Source organism: Chenopodium album, chromosome 8, assembly GCF_948465745.1.
Source record: "Chenopodium album chromosome 8, dcCheAlbu1.1, whole genome shotgun sequence".
Classification (NCBI taxonomy): Eukaryota; Viridiplantae; Streptophyta; class Magnoliopsida; order Caryophyllales; family Amaranthaceae; genus Chenopodium; species Chenopodium album.
The window spans coordinates 59,767,150-59,784,702 of NC_137841.1; the positions used below are offsets into that span (position 1 = coordinate 59,767,150).

Genomic DNA, 17,553 nt, shown 5'->3' on the forward strand with positions numbered 1-17,553 from the left:
TGGTGTTTTTTTACCTTGCTTCGTTGCTTGTTTAATACCACTTGTCTAGTTGAGCGACCATTAGTAATTCATTACGGAGTGCTACCCGTGGAAAGAGATGTCCAGAATGCAATTCACGTTGTTTAGCGGTTTGATTTCATATTGAACGTTACCGAATAGCCAAAAACTGTTTGCTGATACTCGGGACATAATTAGTTGAGATGATCATAGGGCGGACTGGAATTTGAAAAAAAAAAAAGTCAATATTGGGCCAAAAGGCGTGCCCAAACCCGGTATTTAGGGCCCAAAATCAGGCTTTTTAGGCCAAAATTTAGGTTTGCCAAATTTTTTTAATAAAAATAAGCTTTTTAGGCTATCCAAATCCGTTTATTTGTTTTGTAAATTGGGTTGAGCCTGAATTTCAAGCCTAAAAATTCTACCGAAATTTGGGTATTTTCTAGGCTAGGTTTGACATGATCGAGTCTATAATTAGTGCTTGTTTGGTTGCAAACAAGGGGAAGTCAAGAGTGAGACTGTTGAGGAATTGAAAAGTGATGTTTGGTTGGCATAAAATAGAAGAGATAATAGGACTTTCATGGAAAGTTGAAATTCTAATAAGATGTGGAAGATGACTTGCCACCCTTCTTGAGTACGTCAAATTTTCAATATCAATTTGTGTATGTCTTTGTGCCACTCAAACAAGGTCTTAAAATAAATGCATCACTTTGACTGACACATATGTCAATACTTTTGATTATCAACAAAAATAAATTATAATAGAAAGTTGATAGTTGAAAACTATACATTAAGATGATTCTAGCAAATACTTACGCGCCTTTATTTAATATTATGTAATGCACAAATGTAGGTCAAATAATTGTGTAAATAGTGCAAAATTCAAAATTGAACATTTATTTTGAAACAGAGGGAGTAAGTCATTTTTAAAAAGTTCACAAGAATACTAACTTTCCATGAACATAATCTTCCTATAGGAATTTTATTCATGTGTGAACCAAACAAATACTTATTTACATTGCATCATACAACAACCAAAATTTCTTTTCTCATAATGACCATAACTTAACCCATAAGACCATAACCTTCCATCGATACATCAATCCCACTAATTCCTCTAACTGGCTTACTTCCTCCCCTCACTTCACTCAAACCACCATCTGCCGGTCACCGCTACCGTTACCGGTCCACCACGTTTCTTCTCACTCAGCAACATTGAAAAAAGTGGGAAAAAAACACTTCCACACTGGCAGAGTTTACGTTCTGCATCGCCTCCATGGTGGAGGGATCTACAATAGGTGCTTCTTTCATGTAAGAGGTAGCCAATGCAAATGTTGTGTTAAGGATGAAATCAGAGGGAGATTTCAACCCAGAAAATACAGAGTTTCCTTGAGATGAATTAATTGAAAACAAGAGAAACGAAGGGATAACAGAATAGAGAGAGAAAGAAGAGAGATAGAGGGGTAAGATTCAGTGTATTAATTCCTTACCACAACTTAATACATTGCATGACTTATATAGCCAGCTAATTAAGCTTAAAACAAAAGCTAAAAGGAATCTTTTAACCACTAGGAAAAAGACGAAAATCGAGTAACATTCATATAGTAACTAATTTTCCCGCCAAAACCAAGCCAAATATTATTTGAGTTGTAACATACCCTCCCCCTTTAAGCAGACTTGTCCTCAAGTTAAGAGATGGGTAGACCCTGGGAACTGAGCCACAAAATCAGAACGGTTCTCCCAGGAAGCATCATGCCTTGGTTTATCACACCACTGCACCAACACTTGGTCAACAGGCAGACCATTAACCAGAAAAGACCTGGTATCCAAAATAGCAGCAGGAACCTGAGCTTGCACAACAGGCTTATCCATATCAGCAGGGAGAATAGCCACAGCAGGCAACTCACCTTGAAACTGATTTAGCTGAGAAACATGGAACACATCATGAATTCTTGCTGGGCTAGGGAGATGTAGTTTGTAAGCAACCTTACCCACAACTGCAAGTACTTTAAAGGGGCCAAAATACTTAGCAGAGAGTTTATTATGCTCCTAAATTGAATAGTCTGCTGTCTATAGCCCTGTAACTTGAGCCAAACCCAATCTCCCACAACAAAACTTCTCTCAGAACGTTTCTTGTCAGCTTGAACCTTCATTCTATGCTGAGCTTTAGTCAAGTTATCCTTTAGAACCTTCAATACAACTTCCCTTTTTTGCATGCTTCTGTCAACCACTTCATTACTAGACTCACCGGGAAGGTAAGGTAAATGAATGGAGGGTGCTAGGCAATAGACAACTTCATATGGTGTCATGCCAGCTGCAGTGTGGAAGTGAGTGTTATACCACCACTCAGCCACAGGCAAATATTTACACCACTCATTAGGCTTAGCACTATTTACACCAGACACCTATTTACTACCTCAGTTTGACCATCAGTCTCAGGATGGTATGCTGAAGATAATAAAAACTCAATGTCATATAAAGAGAACAACCCTCTCCAAAATTGACTAAGAAAAATGGAGTCTCTGTCACTCACAATACTCCTAGGCCAGCCATGAAGCCTAAAAACATTATCCAAGTATGCTTGAGCTACCTCAACAGCAGTGAAAGGGTGCTTAAGAGCAATAAAATGAGCATATTTACTCATTCTGTCTACAACAACAAAGATCACATTTCTATGCATAGACATAGGAAGACCAGTAATAAAGTACATTGAGATGTCTGTCCAAATTTGCTCAGGAATTGGCAAAGGTTGTAATGCTCCTGGTTTTGCTGAAGTATCATACTTTGAAGCTTGACAGATGATGCATTTTCTGACAAACTGACTCACATCCTTAGATATTCCCTTCCAATAAAAGATATTTTCACTCTTTCAAGGGTTTGATCTCTCCCAGAATGCCCTGCCTCCAGTGCAGCATGTTGCCAAGCTATCAATTTCTTTCTTAAATTGGCATCTGGACCCACCACTAGCTTGCCAAATCTTCTTAGCAAATTGTCCTGTAAGCTGAAGCCAGATACAGTCCCACCCTGACTCAATGTAGTCAGATTAGCTTGAGTGTTATCATCCAAAGCATAACTGCTAGTAATATGCTGAACTAGGTCTGAATCTATAACAGAAATGGCCAATAACAAACACTCGGATCCTTGCACCCTAGAAAGAGCATCAGCTACACTGTTTTCATGCCCAGCTTTGTATTGGATCTCATAGTCAAAGCCCATAAGCTTAGACAACCAAAACTGCTGAAAAGGTGTTGATATTTTCTACTGTAAAAGCCATTTTAAGGTTTTCTGGTCTGTCTTGACAATAAAATGGGATCCCATCAAGTATTGTTCCCACTTTTGAACTGCAAAAACCATAGCCAAAAGCTCTTTCTCATAAACTGAAAGTTTATGCCATTTTACACCAAGAGATCTGCTAATAAAAGCTAAAGGATGCTGATTCTGCATCAAGACTGCACCAATTCCTGTCTTGGATGCATCTGTCTCAACTGTAAACTGTTTAGAGAAGTCTGGGATAGCTAACATAGGAGCAGAAACAATAGCTTTCTTTAGATTAACAAAAGCAGCCTGAGAATCTTCATTCCATTCAAATGCTCCCTTTTTCAATAAATCAGTCAAGGGTTTGCTAACCACAGCATAGTTCCTGATAAATTTCCTGTAATACCCAGCAAGCCCCAAAAAACTTCTCAACTCCTTGACAGAAGCTGGAACAGGCCAAGACTCAATCACAACAACTTTGTTGGGATCAGTTTCCACACCTTTTCCAGAGATAAAATGTCCCAAGTATTCCACCTTTTCAGTGACAAATGAGCACTTGCTGTCTTTAGCATATAAAGCATTCTGAGACATTATATCAAACACTTGAGTAAGGTGATGCCAATGCTCATCCAGACTTCTACTGTAAACTAGAATGTCATAAAAAAAAACCAGAACACATTTTCTCAGCAAAGGTTTGAATACAGCATTCATCCAACTCTGGAAAGAGGAAGGGGCATTTGTTAAGCCAAATGGCATAACTAAGAATTCATAATGCCCTTCATGGGTTTTAAATGTTGTTTTGAACACATCATTTGGATGTATTCTTAATTGGTGATAGCCTGCCCTCAAGTCCAATTTGCTGAAAACAACAACTCAAGATAACTCATCAATAAGCTCATCAAGGACTGGTATGGAAAACTTGTTCTTAATATTTCTTTTGTTCAACTTCTTGTAATCTACACACAGTCTCCATGTGCCATCTTTCTTCCCTATCAAAACAACAGGGGAACCAAATGGACTGGTGCTTGACTGTATAATTCCCCTATCCATCATTTCCTGCACCAATTGTTCTATGATATCCTTTTGTTTTAATGGATACCTATATGGTCTAATATTCACTGCTCCGACACCTTGTTCAAGGTGAATTCTATGATAAAAAACACCTTTGATCTGCTGGGAGGTAACCCTTCAAGGTTCCTCAAAAATAGCAGAAAATCTTTGTTTCAACTTCTGCAACTCACGGTGTTCTCTGTCTCCTCCACACAATTGTACCATACAAGAACTTGCAAAAATAGAACTGTCAGACACTTGTATTAAACAAATCTGAGCAGCAGCAGACATTAACTTCTGAGAGGGACCAGCTGCTAACACCTTGAGTTTCTTAGGAGGAATTCCCTGTAATTCAATATCCTCACCATTTATGTGAAATTTCATGGTTAACTGTTTGAAATTCCAAGAGATAGAACCCAAAATGCTTAACCATCGAATTCCAAGAACCATATCACAACTGCCCAGAGGAATTAGCATAACATCTGTAACATATTCCTTACCTCCAACACACCAAGTAAACTATCTGCAAATAGAGTGACAAACTAACTGATTACCATCTGCAATCATGACAGCTTGACCTTCAATGGGTTCAGCTTTACACCCCAATTTACTAGCCATATGAATATCCAGGAAGTTGTGTGTGCTCCCTGAATCAATCAAGGTATGCAGAAGGGTGTCACCTACCATAGCTGTTACTCTCATGGTATGGTAACTTTGTGCACCAGTTAAGGCACTGCAAGAAATTCTAGGATCAAGCTGCTCAATCTCTTCCTCAACCACTTGCTCTTCCAACTGTACTACAGCAGAATCCACTTCATCCAACCCAGGGATCTCAATAGTGAACAGCTGAGGTTCCTTGAATTGACATTTGTGATTCCTATCATATGGAGCATCACAGTAATAACATAATCCCTTGGCTATTTTCTCAGCTCTAACATCTGCAGGGACATATTTGGGTTTTTGGTAAGGTTTTGAAGTAATTTTGGGTAAATTTAAGGGTGGGGTGGAAGGAGTAGGTAGTAAGGGTGGCTGTTTAGAATTGTAGCTAGGAGATTGGTAAGGTTTTTGGTATGAAATGGTCTGTTTGTAAGTTTTTTGTGAGTTGGCAAGGATGGATTCATCTTGCAGTCTAGCATACTCTACAGCAGCTGCAATAGTCTGAGGTTTGAAAGCCCTAACAAATGGTCTGAGCCCAGGCTTAAGACCACCAATGAAACTTTCAAGCAAATATTTTTCAGGTAAGCATATATTATTTTGCAGCATGATGGATCTCAGATTCTCAAATTCATCAACAAATGATTCAATACTACCAATCTGCTGTAACTTGTTAAACTCTTCTACCACATTAATTCCTTTCTCATCCTTAAAACGTGCAGTAAGATTAATGACAAAGTCACTCCAATCAACCCTAACACGATTAGCCATATAACTAGAAATCCAGTTTTCAGCCTTACCAGACATATTCAAAGATGCTAGATCAACTTTTTGATCCTCAGGAATTTTACATAAATCAAAATACTTACAGCATTTCTTAATCCAGATCCTAGGGTTACTACCATCGAATTTTGGAAACTCTAGTTTAGGATTATACCCCAGTTTAGGCTGAACAGTTCGATCATCAGGTTTTGATTGTGCTATTTGATCCTTCATGAGATGCAACATTCCCAAGAGTTCTTCGATCTTCTGAGCAGAAGCAGCTGAAGCAGCAGTCTGAGCTTCCAGCTTCTTTTCCAGCGCTGCAAGCTGAGCTTCCATTTTGCCAACTCGCGTAGTGAGAGTTGGTGCCAGACCGGTAGAGAACAGAGAAATACAGCGGAGGCTCTGATACCACTGTTAAGGATGAAATCAGAAGGAGATTTCAACCCAGAAAATACAGAGTTTTCTTAAGATGAATTAATTGAAAACAAGAGAAAAGAAGGGATAACAGAATAGAGAGAGAAAGAAGAGAGATAGAGGGGTAAGATTCAGTGTATTAATTCCTTACCACAACTTAATACATTGCATGACTTATATAGCCAACTAATTAAGCTTAAAACAAAAGCTAAAAGGAATCTTATAACCACCAGGAAAAAGACAAAAACCGAGTAACATTCATAACAAATTGTAGATTTGTAGTAACTAATTTTCCCGCCAAAACCAAGCCAAATATTATTTGAGTTGTAACATGTTGCCCTCGTGGTGAAACACAATGCAGACACTAGCCTTACATTGGAAGCTCGAAATGCAAACACTGTTGCCTAGTGAGGTATCTACGCGTTAGAGCCCCTATCACAATGAAAAAAACACTGCAGCCTAGTGAAGGCATATACGGTTTGAGCCCCTAATCACAATGGCAGTATCTAACATAAACACCTTCACAATGGAGTAAGCCAACCAACCGAAAACTCAGTAGTGAAAATGTGCAAACTAATGCAGGTTGAAATAAAGGTATAATTGATTATGTATTATGTGATTTTGAATCTTATTGTACATGTCGGAACGAAGGCTATTTACTTAGTTTAAATAAAAGTTGAAATTCATTAAGTATTCGTTAAATCTTGTCTTGACTTATGGTCAAACGTTGGTTGTTTCCACACCAGACTGAAGTTACCAATTGTGGCAAAAGGGACTGATGGTTCAGTTGAGAGTGAGGGGGTAACAAAGGGTCGCCGAAATGGGGTATATCAGCAATTCGGCATAATCAAATGCATATAATAATCTATACCCTATACCCTATCAAATGCATATAATAGATGAAGCTCAAATCATTCATACAATAATCACGAGCTCAACTCTCGCAAGAAAATAACCCGCAGACAAGGAGCTACAATAAATTCAAAGGCAGAGGGCCACCACACATTCTGAATTAGATTGGAAAAACACACACTAGAAAGGAATGAATTACATTGCAGATTCACCATATATAAGATCATAAAACTCACTACCTCAATAAACTAATCACAATGGTACTCGCATATGGAGCGCAAAGATAGACATAAACTACAAGTAAAGTGGTACAGGTTACATGTGATCTACTCCATCATCCTCAGAGATTCCATCCCCACCATGCCTGCGACAAAATTAGGAATTCAAAAATGAGATCATTCCAAGTATATGGATTATCAATATATTCAATGGTTTTACGGATCAGGAAGGGCAAAAAAGAGAAATGTAAAACTAATACAGCCTATACGGTAATCTAAACACATGGCAATATAAACGTTAAATGCAGTGGGAAATAAACCAAATCCAAAGGTGCATCAGAAGCATTATGCATATTATAACAAATCATAATTTCACAGATTCACTTCAGTCAAGTGGTCCTTTATGAAGTTTCCTAGGAAAAGTATGTTGATAACAATTATTAGTATACAAACGTATTCAAATCATATAAAAGGAACTGATACAGCCACAGAAAACCTCAAGAATCACCACCCCTTTTATATGTGTCAATTTGGCAACTGAACGTCACTATACCAAAAATATTACATCCTTTTTTGCCGAACTATAGAGAGAAACTAATGGAGGTGATCAGGAAGGAGTGAGGAGAGTGGTAGATTCCATGGGGTGGAGTAGTTATCAAACCTCATGGGCAAGGTGTTAAAGCGATAACAATTTCACAGATTAGGGAAATGATTGTGGTCTTGTTGGTGGATGAAGGATAAAGAGTGAGGGTAGGCAAATAAAGGAGATCAGGTAGGAATAATGAGATAACAGATGAGCTCAAATCTTAAGTCCGGTTCGGTATCATATTTGGCTTTTATTTTTTGAACTGGAAACCAATAAAGCTACATCACTAATACTTTGAAATTTATACAGGCACAAGGAGGTCCAGATACAAATCAAAGAACAGGGAAAATTTACAACTAACAAAATTCATTATAATGAAAAAAGGAATAGGTTTTATATTTCTGCAAAAGCCACTAATTTGGACCGATGGCAAGAATACCACTACAGTGTTGCTTTAGGCCATTTTATTTAATTGAATCAATTGGAAAGATTGAATAATTCTATACGCTTGCACTATTAAATGAATTATAAATTCAAGGTTGGAAGAAGAGAAAAGTGAGAAAGAGAGTAATAGAGCGAGAATCAATCAATCAATCAATCAATCAAAGCCTTAATCCCAAAAGTGGGGAATAGAGCGAGAGTGAATAGAAAAAGGCAGCAGCTGCAACAACCTGGCCATGGTGTTGATTTTGGCTGTTTGCATACATATAAAAGAGGTGGAAAGGGGCATTAACAGGTAACGGGATACTGCAAAGGATCCTGGGCTGCCTCACTGGCCCTTGCTTGAGTTGCTACACCACCACAAGGTCCACAACTAACTGTCATGAAACTGAATAGAGAGAACAGCAAAAGGGGGTTGAGTTCTAAAAGAGAAAAAAGAGATAAGAGGCTTTGACAGATAAGGGAGATAGTTTGTGAGGTCTAAGAGGTTGAAGGTTTGTTATCCTTCAAAGTTAAAACATTTATTAATTTATGAGATTTGCTAGGATTTTTTATTTTATTTATTTATTTTTTTTTTTTTTGGGGGGGGGGGGGGGGGGGGGGGGATGAATCTACAACAATGCCGAATGGACCCTTACTTTTTTCAGCAGTAGAGAAAGCCCATAAAAGTTGCATATGTGGAATTGGGAAATATGACCCATGACAAGGATACTCCAAGGTGTTCTCTCACTCAATTCAGCTATATTACACAAAATTCGAGTACTGTAGGACATGAACACATGCTCAGGTCTCAGATGACATTAGGAAAATTCACACTTTATTTCCAAAATTGTGTGTCAAGTGTCCATACCTATATTAGATTGCAGAGTAACCAACATGACAATATTGGTACTATAGGTGAAATGAAATATGAAGGGCTCGGGTAATATAGCTCTCTAAAAATTAAAAAACACCCAAATAGAGATAGGCTAGCCGTTAGCAGCATGGAGCCATAAATGAATGCTACACATGTATACAACCTATTCCGAACACACATAAAGTAACCTGGTTCATATCTTAATTGTATTTGGGTAGCCTGTGAAGGTGTTACCATATTACTCAACTGTTTAAATTCTAGACTTCGGGAAAAACAAACGAAACTTCTCAGATCACAAACCCGACAATTAAGTAAGCTTAAATATCGCAAGGTTATTAGGGTTAGTCTGTGAAGGACTGAAGGTGTTACCATGTTACTCAGCTGTTAATATTCTAGACTTGCAACTAAATGATAAAGAAAAAAGAAAACACACAGCTTCTCAAATTCCAATCACTCAAGAAAAAAGATAAGCTCTAGAGGTAAAAAAAAAAAAAAAAAAAAACTAGAGAGGAGGGGAGATAGACCTCCATGAAGAAGTTAGATTCCGAGTTTTCCTATCCAATTGTAAGTTTTCCAGGGCAGCTGAAGCACGCATCACATCCTCTGGCAATTCTTCACCATCATATCTCCAGTTGTAATCATCTTTCCTGTAGCTAGATGTAGAAGACCCTGCTCTCCTCTCTGACATGCATTATATATCATCATTTCAGGTAATTAAAACACCAAAACTCTCAACGGATTCCAGAAAAAGGTACAGCTTATTCCTTACCAGATGCCTGAGACCCCGGATGCGATCTGTTATGAGTATGTACATTAATTAGAACTTAAAGAGGTGAAGACCTTGTAAAAAACACAACATGCATCAGTGGGGTTTCAAGTATAAGTACCTCACTAACGGAGGTAAGCCTCCAGCAACAGATGATGATGATGGTCTTCGAACGTTGCGTGGCTCAACATTTGACGAAGACTCGTTTTCAGTATTCAATCTCCTTCCACCGCCTCTCACTTGGGCTAAATTCTACACAAGTCAACCAGTAGCATGCAGTTAATATAATAGAGTACTAGCAAGAAAGAAGACCAGACATGATCCTAATATTTGGAAAGCTTAGCAACTATACAATCAATCTACCTATCTATACGTAGTAAATTAAAACACAAAGCTTTAGGGACACAAGTTGCCTCCCCTTTTATCTTCTTTTTTCCTTCTATAATTATTCATGCCTCTTTTCCCTAGTCTCCACCCCTCTTCCCCTTCATCTTTCAACAATTAACGTTCAGAATTAATCCCTCACTTAATCCTTAAATTCTTTCAACCTAAACTGAATCTCTCATATAATTAATACTAGTATCAATTCTCATATACCCCACCCCTCCCAACTTTTATTCAACCATTTTACGAATTCAAACTAAACCATTGGATCCAATGATGTATCAATAACTGAAAGAGAAGAAATTAACACGATAGAAATTTTATCATTGATGATTTATAATTAGATAAATCAATGGTACATCCATTGTGCACGTACATCTTAGGGCGTGTTTGGTATCCCTGTCATTCAGCTTTTGGGTTTTAGATTTTTATAAATTATACGATATAACTTGTATAATGAATTAAAAATTAATCAGCCTTCAGATAATCATTAATTTTGAAAATTGACAACAAAAAAGTGAAAATTACTCTTTTTTTTTTTTAATTTTATTTTTTTGTTATTCTTTTTATTTCCATGTTTTTGGTTTTTGTTTTCAAAAAAACTGAAAACTGGAAACAAAAAAACGACAATAAATGAGCCCTTAGTTTTTCTCCTGTAGCAAATTCTTAAACCTATTTTGTGATAACTTTTTTCTAGACAATATTGAGCCCTATGAAGGCTATGATTACATAATCATACATCTTTCCAGATTTTTATCCGTTCTAGGTACATATGTTATGTGCATACCAAACACTGCCACCTCTGATATTTGAAATTTGTAACTCTTAACTATTCCCATATTGTTGTAAATTTACCTCTGTTACCAAGCAACTCTTACTTTCGAAGTCAATACAAAAAGAAGATGAAAAGAGGTACTTAGCAAGATTAGCATGATGTGAGGTTAAGTGGCCAAAGGTTCCAACGATAAGTAATCAACAATCACCCAATAAAATTCATATGTATGGCCCTCAACAAATATGCCCTAGTGAAAATCCAGCAAAGTGTGACAACTCAAGACCCTAATCATTTATTCACTTGGCAGCTACAACTGTGAGACTCAATTATTCAAGACTTCAGTATCCAGCTCACAATACACATAAAATGAACGATCTATTAGAATTTATGCGTGATCTATTAGAAGATCATGCGGCTACTCAATGAAACCAGCTCTGCTATGACATTCAATAGACACTCAGCACAGCTAAGCTTTTGTGGAACCTCTCCAGCAACCCCCCCCCCCCCCAGTATATAAATGCTACCTAGTGACATCAGCCCACTTATGACCTTCAACAGAGACATTCAGCACATATTAAGCATCATAAATACCGCCTTAAATATGTTCCTTTTCTTTAAATTACCCTCGAAAACATAAGTACACAGCCCCTCCGAAGTGAACCCACATAGAATATATACCAATACTTAGCATCAACCACATAAATACATAACACATATAAGACATGGACAGCAATTAATGAAACTAAGACTAAAGAAAAAGGTTAATGGGATACATAGCCTGTATATTTTTATCAGCAGTTATATAGGCCTTATATCCTACGATCCAAATTATCATTGCTACACATTACAAAAATAATAGGAAACCACATTAAATTCCAATATAACTATAAGTATTACCACGAGAATAATTATACTTAACGGTAAAAACTTAGGAAAGAAGTCAAATTTTTGCATTAACTACGATGAAACTCCTTCTGAATTTTAAAAACAATAAAGTTACAATGACAATATTGTTAAAAGATGGAAATTTAAAACCATACTGAAAATATTGGCCTACTAGAAATTTTGTTTTCTAAACCAACACGAGGTAAATTCTTTAAGAAAGAGAACCCCATCATTTTTAACATGTTCCAAAGCATGATAGTTTATGTCATTAATCATACCTCAAACTTTAAAAATCCTTCAAGAACATCTAAAAGCACAGGACCACTTTCTCCATTCCTGCTAAGATCATATCCATTTTTGCTGCTAAATTCTTTCAACTCAGCTTTCCAGAAATCTTTCGGCTGCAAAACAAAACAGCAAAGATACATAAAGAATGAGTATTTTGACCAGAGGTAGTGGTACTATGACTACTATCATCTTTTAATGGATTCTGCAACAAAAATTGGTTCTAGATACCAAGTTACACTCTGGAAGATAAACTTTAAGCGTGTGATTTAGCTGTGCCCAGTCCATGTATTCACATATTAGAGCAGTAAGAAGCCTCCCTGCATTTGAAAAAAAGATTCAACTAAAGTTACACACTAAAGAAAGAGTTAGAACTGGAAATTTGAGGTTCTGTATCAAAAACAAATAAGCCACATTCAAATAATACAATTTAACTGCCAGGATCAAAGAACCACATAAAGATATTTTCACACAACCAAGGCAAGCCCCCAAGCCCTAATTTCAATTGGGAGATGAGATCTTCTAACCATAGCTTTCTGAATCAGAGACAGGGATGGGGTGACAGCATAGAAGCAGTTCATCAATTCCCTCTGATAATACCATAATTGTCCATCATGTCAATAAGTCCATTAAATCTTATCAAAAGCTACCTTTAAATAAGACATTATTCTAATGTATGTTAGCTAGCTGGGGTCATCCCAGTTTGTTTATCATGCCCTTCTGCCTCCTCAAACAAACAACATTCTAATTTCTAAATTTGAACACACCATGAATTATGATTAACAGTTCTAAATCAGCTACACATTAACTGTGATAGCTCACTAAAGTGCAGAAAATAAACAGCAAACCAGTAACTTCTAAAACTAAAAAGTCCATTAAGGGAAAAAATTTATCAGTATATGAATTAGAAAATGTCAGAAAAATAAAATTTTCTGAAGTAAGCAATATACGAAGTATGAAATAGAAAATGTCAGAAAAATAAAATGTTCTGAAGGAAAAACTTAAAATGGAGAAATAACTGTAATTCCTCCATTCCAAAAAGAATTTCACACTTTCCATTTTGCAGTATCCCAAAAAGAAGGTTACGTTTTCCCTTTGCTCTCCGCCCCCAGCAATTTTTTTCTCTCTTTTACAACACTTTCTCTTACTTATGTACTGTGTACCCACTATAATTCAACAGTTAATCCTAATTTCAATTTCAATCCCACGCCTGAAGATCATCGGGAGGGATGAAGTAATTGAGATGTTGTACGGTTGTACCCTTAACACTAACACATATTGCACCAAGAACCTGCAAGGATATGATAACATCAACAATGCCTACTCATAATACTTCATCTAAGCACATGAATCCTTCAGTTCCACAATCCATGAGTTAAAAACAATAGTCTAAATGCTTTCATTTCTGTCCCAAAGAAAGGCATGGAAGACGGGAAGACTACATATATTAAAATATACAATATGGAGTTATTAACAGCACCAAAGCTCTATATGATACCTCATTCTACCCCAACTTCCACAATGTTCCAGGAAAGATGTCAAAGGGTGATCTACAAAACTAACAACACTCCAGTACGCTTACAGAAGCTCATATTTTCAAAATAACAGAAACATGAGGAAAAAGTTAAACCCTTTCACATAGTCCAAACAGCAAAGTCTTCTAATACAAACCTAGATAAATATATCAATTGACAGCAATTTGACCTGAATCCAATCCACGTCTGACCCAATCCAAAATAAAAAGTCTGACCTGAGTACAAAAAAGAAAATTCGAGCCTGAATCCGATAAAACTCCTAATCCTAATAGGAGTCGGATAGGACTGCACTGCATTCAACCGAGTCCGACCCATACGTTCTACCATGTTTGATGGTATAAATTAAGCCTAGCCTGAAACTTCACTTTTTCCTCCATCACTTTTCTAACTCTATTTTCCCTATCTTTCTCTCTCCTCACCAGTTTTCCTCCTATCCGTTCCCCAGCCTCTGCCAAAATTTATTTGGAGCTGTACTGTTGTAGAATTCTGTCAACATTACAGCAACTTCAACTTCTTCTCCTCTTAAATCTCTCACGAACATCTCACTTGTTGTTCAAACATTTATCAATCAATCAGCAGCCTAAAAATTAAAATTTAAATAGGAACAACAATAAACGCATAATCTCTCTCTTCCTCGTCTATTGAATTTGGAATGGTTTCTCACACTACTGTTTGTATATGTAAATTTGTCATGATTTGAAGCATGAAGCCTAAAGCAACCAAGGTTTTGATATTGAAGTTCATCTCAAAAACAACGAGCGCATTGTGCCATGGGGCCATGGGGCTTTCCTCTCTGGAAACAATATTAAGAAATGTTTTTTTTTTAGATATGATTTTTTTACTCTTATAATTGTTCAAGTAATAATTATCATTATTTAACTGTGTAAGTGTTGGGGATTAGGAGTATCAATTTCACTGTTTGACTGCTACTAGCTTTTAGGCATTTACATGAAATTTGGAATTTCATATATAAATCTGAAAAGGGGTAATAGAAAATCTATTTATTAAACCGAATTGGAGTTGGGGGTCAAACATGGCCATGTCCATCAGATTTGGAGTCCAATCAGTGAATCAGGCATATTCGGAGTCAGACTCAAATTTCAGCTCATTTATTATACAGTTCAGATTTTAGACCTTGCATACTTTGACCTGAGTCCAATTCACCGCCATAGCTAAGAGCAATGGCGTCCACAACATTGGGCACTAATGAACAAGAATTTAAATGCATGGTTATGTTATTCCATCCTGATAAGGAGAATTATCTTAAAGTGGCTCCATGTGAACATTGGACCAGACAGACCACCAAGAAAAAAGTGATTCACATCAGCATAATTACATGACTACATAAGAACTACTGCAGTATTTAGTATATCACTCAAACATAGCAAATGCACAAACCAATCAATTGCTTTGTTGCCCCTACAATGCATGGTCAATAAATATGTTCTAAATTTTCTAAGCAACTCCCTTAATCAATTATAACAAAATTAGTTTTCCATCAACCTAAAGTTACTCTCGGATGTCTGAGTTATAATTAAGTATAATGTCCTTAGATTCTCCTATGAACACTTTTTGAGAATAAGAAACTTGTTCATTAAACTAGCAGGCAGGTCACCCAAATGCCAAGCCTTTTCCGCCACCAACTCGACGTCGTCAAATATAAAACTATCCAGAATTTCACTTATCTTATCAAATTTTAACTTACTTACCTAGAACTTATATTATTAGAACTTATTAGACCCGGAATAAGTGAAAATATAGTCCCCGGCTAATTTGAACTTATTAGTCCTCAACTAGGGTGTGTTCAATTCACATGAACTTATCTAAACTTAACTTATTAGACCTTATTCCCCTAATTTTTATGTTATATTTATATGTACACCTAATAAGCTTATTAAACCTAATTAGCCCTAAAACTATTTTTTTTAGGAGAACAAAGCACACCCTTATATAGTCTAAACTTATTAGCCCTAAACTTTAAAGCCAAAACTTTGTGCATTATTTAAACGTAAATTAACTGTTTGTACTTGAAGTTAAATGTAAATATGGTGAGGAGAACAGGACCTTAACCTACAAGATGATAGCAAAGTGACTTTGTACCAAGTAGGTCAAAGGCAATACCTAAACTCCGAAGAATATTATTCTCCTTAGCCGTTTCAACACCACCAAACTAAATTTGTAATCAATCTTCATTACTCAGAGTCTCAGAGGACAAGCCCAAATCTCCTTAAACATTGTAAAAAGACTTTTCAAAAGATTAAGACAATATCATTATTTTTAAAACTTAGTTGTCCATTTCAAAGTATTCCATAAATTAAATAAGCAGCCGATTGGAAAACTACTAAAAAGCCAGAATATTTATTTCTAGAGGTCAGTTGTTCATTTATTTCTAAGTATTACAAAAATAAAATAAGCAAACACTAATATTGTCTGTTCCACTACATTACTATTGCTTCTTCGTCTACCCGGTCCATCAAATGAGTATCTCTAATGTAAGATCTTATCCACCTATTTTCCTACCATTTCCTGAAATAGAATTATCTAAAATAGTACAATCACACTTCAAAACTTGATGAGCCAATTCATAATAGTCTCATAAGAAAGTAACTAATAAGCCACACTAGTTCCTCAAATAACTAAAGTTGCACTCACCATCACCACCTCCTCTTCCCCCCCCCCCCCCCCCCCCAAAAAAAAAAAAAAAAAAAAAAAAAAAAAATTGCTTCTTGAGAGTAGAAGTGAATCTTCCACGACTATTAATCATCTATTACTCTTGTGACCAGCACTAAAGCACAATGATAGCTCGAAAATTAAAATACCATGATATTAACAAACCAAACCAGAAGCCAAAAGGAGAAATGATAAGGCTAAACCGCTAAATAAATAAAACTGTAAAAGTAGGGGGGATCATAAGCCACCTGAAGGAGAAGCATGAAGTTGTTTGGCACGATCATTGCAGCTACCCAGTAGTGCTGGAGGCAATTCTTCTTCTTTCTCAACAACTCGATCCTCTTCCTCGATCGCTTCAAAAACACTAGCTCTAAGCTCGGCCTAGGGAAAACAATGAAATCGATTAGCCACGTATTTACCAAGGAAGTGCCACACCCAAATTAACCATAAGAATGATCTAAATAGAAGTGAACAAATTCAAAACAATAAACAATTGCCAAATTAAAGAAATAAATCGCGATAAATTAGGAGTAAGTTGTGAAATTACAGATGCTAATTTTACATCGGTAACTGATCAATCTAACTGAACTACACATTAGCAAACTCTGCTTCAAACAAACAGAAATGTTACGTTGTTACCCAAATTCAACATCCCAGCAAAATCTTTCAATTTTAGCTACAACCTTGAACATTTAGGCAATAACCCAAATCAAAATCCCCAATTTTGAAAAGAAAAAAGCCCTAATTTCAAAAAAACAAAAAAAAAAAACCATTACATGGATGATGAAATCAATTGGATTCTGCAAAATTTTCAAACCCTAAATTGTAAAATTCATAAATGGCATTGGAAAATGGCAACAAATTCCCAGCTCATAACTACATTTAAATGTTAAACCAAACAGAAACTACAAGAACAAATTAAAAAGGGGAAATGAACAAAAAAAAAAGGGGGGGAAATTGAACAAAAATTACTCGGATCTTAGCGAGAACCCCTTTCTTCTCAAGAGTACGGGTGACAAGGGTTTTAAGGTCCATCATTTCTCTGGTGTAATCATCCATTTTTGAGTGATTGAAGGTTTCGTCGTCGTGTAGTTTCTCCTCTCAAACCAGGTCTTGGAACTCTGGATTTGCTTTGCTTCCGAAGTGAGAGAAGAAAGGGAAGGTGGGA

The 17,553-nt window shown here is 36.5% G+C and overlaps 1 protein-coding gene across 1 annotated transcript; it reads right to left on the minus strand.

Annotated features, from left to right (window-relative positions):
• Positions 1–6,988: 6,988 nt before the first annotated feature.
• LOC145556185 (protein TONNEAU 1b-like) lies at positions 6,989–17,553 on the minus strand. Its single transcript, XM_081617828.1, has 8 exons — positions 17,358–17,553; positions 16,634–16,766; positions 12,412–12,500; positions 12,174–12,296; positions 9,973–10,103; positions 9,855–9,880; positions 9,610–9,766; positions 6,989–7,348 (listed from the first exon to the last, which is right to left on the minus strand). Exons 1-8 carry the CDS (start codon positions 17,442–17,444, stop codon positions 7,300–7,302), a joined length of 795 nt encoding a protein of 264 aa, XP_081473954.1. The 5' UTR covers positions 17,445–17,553; the 3' UTR covers positions 6,989–7,299.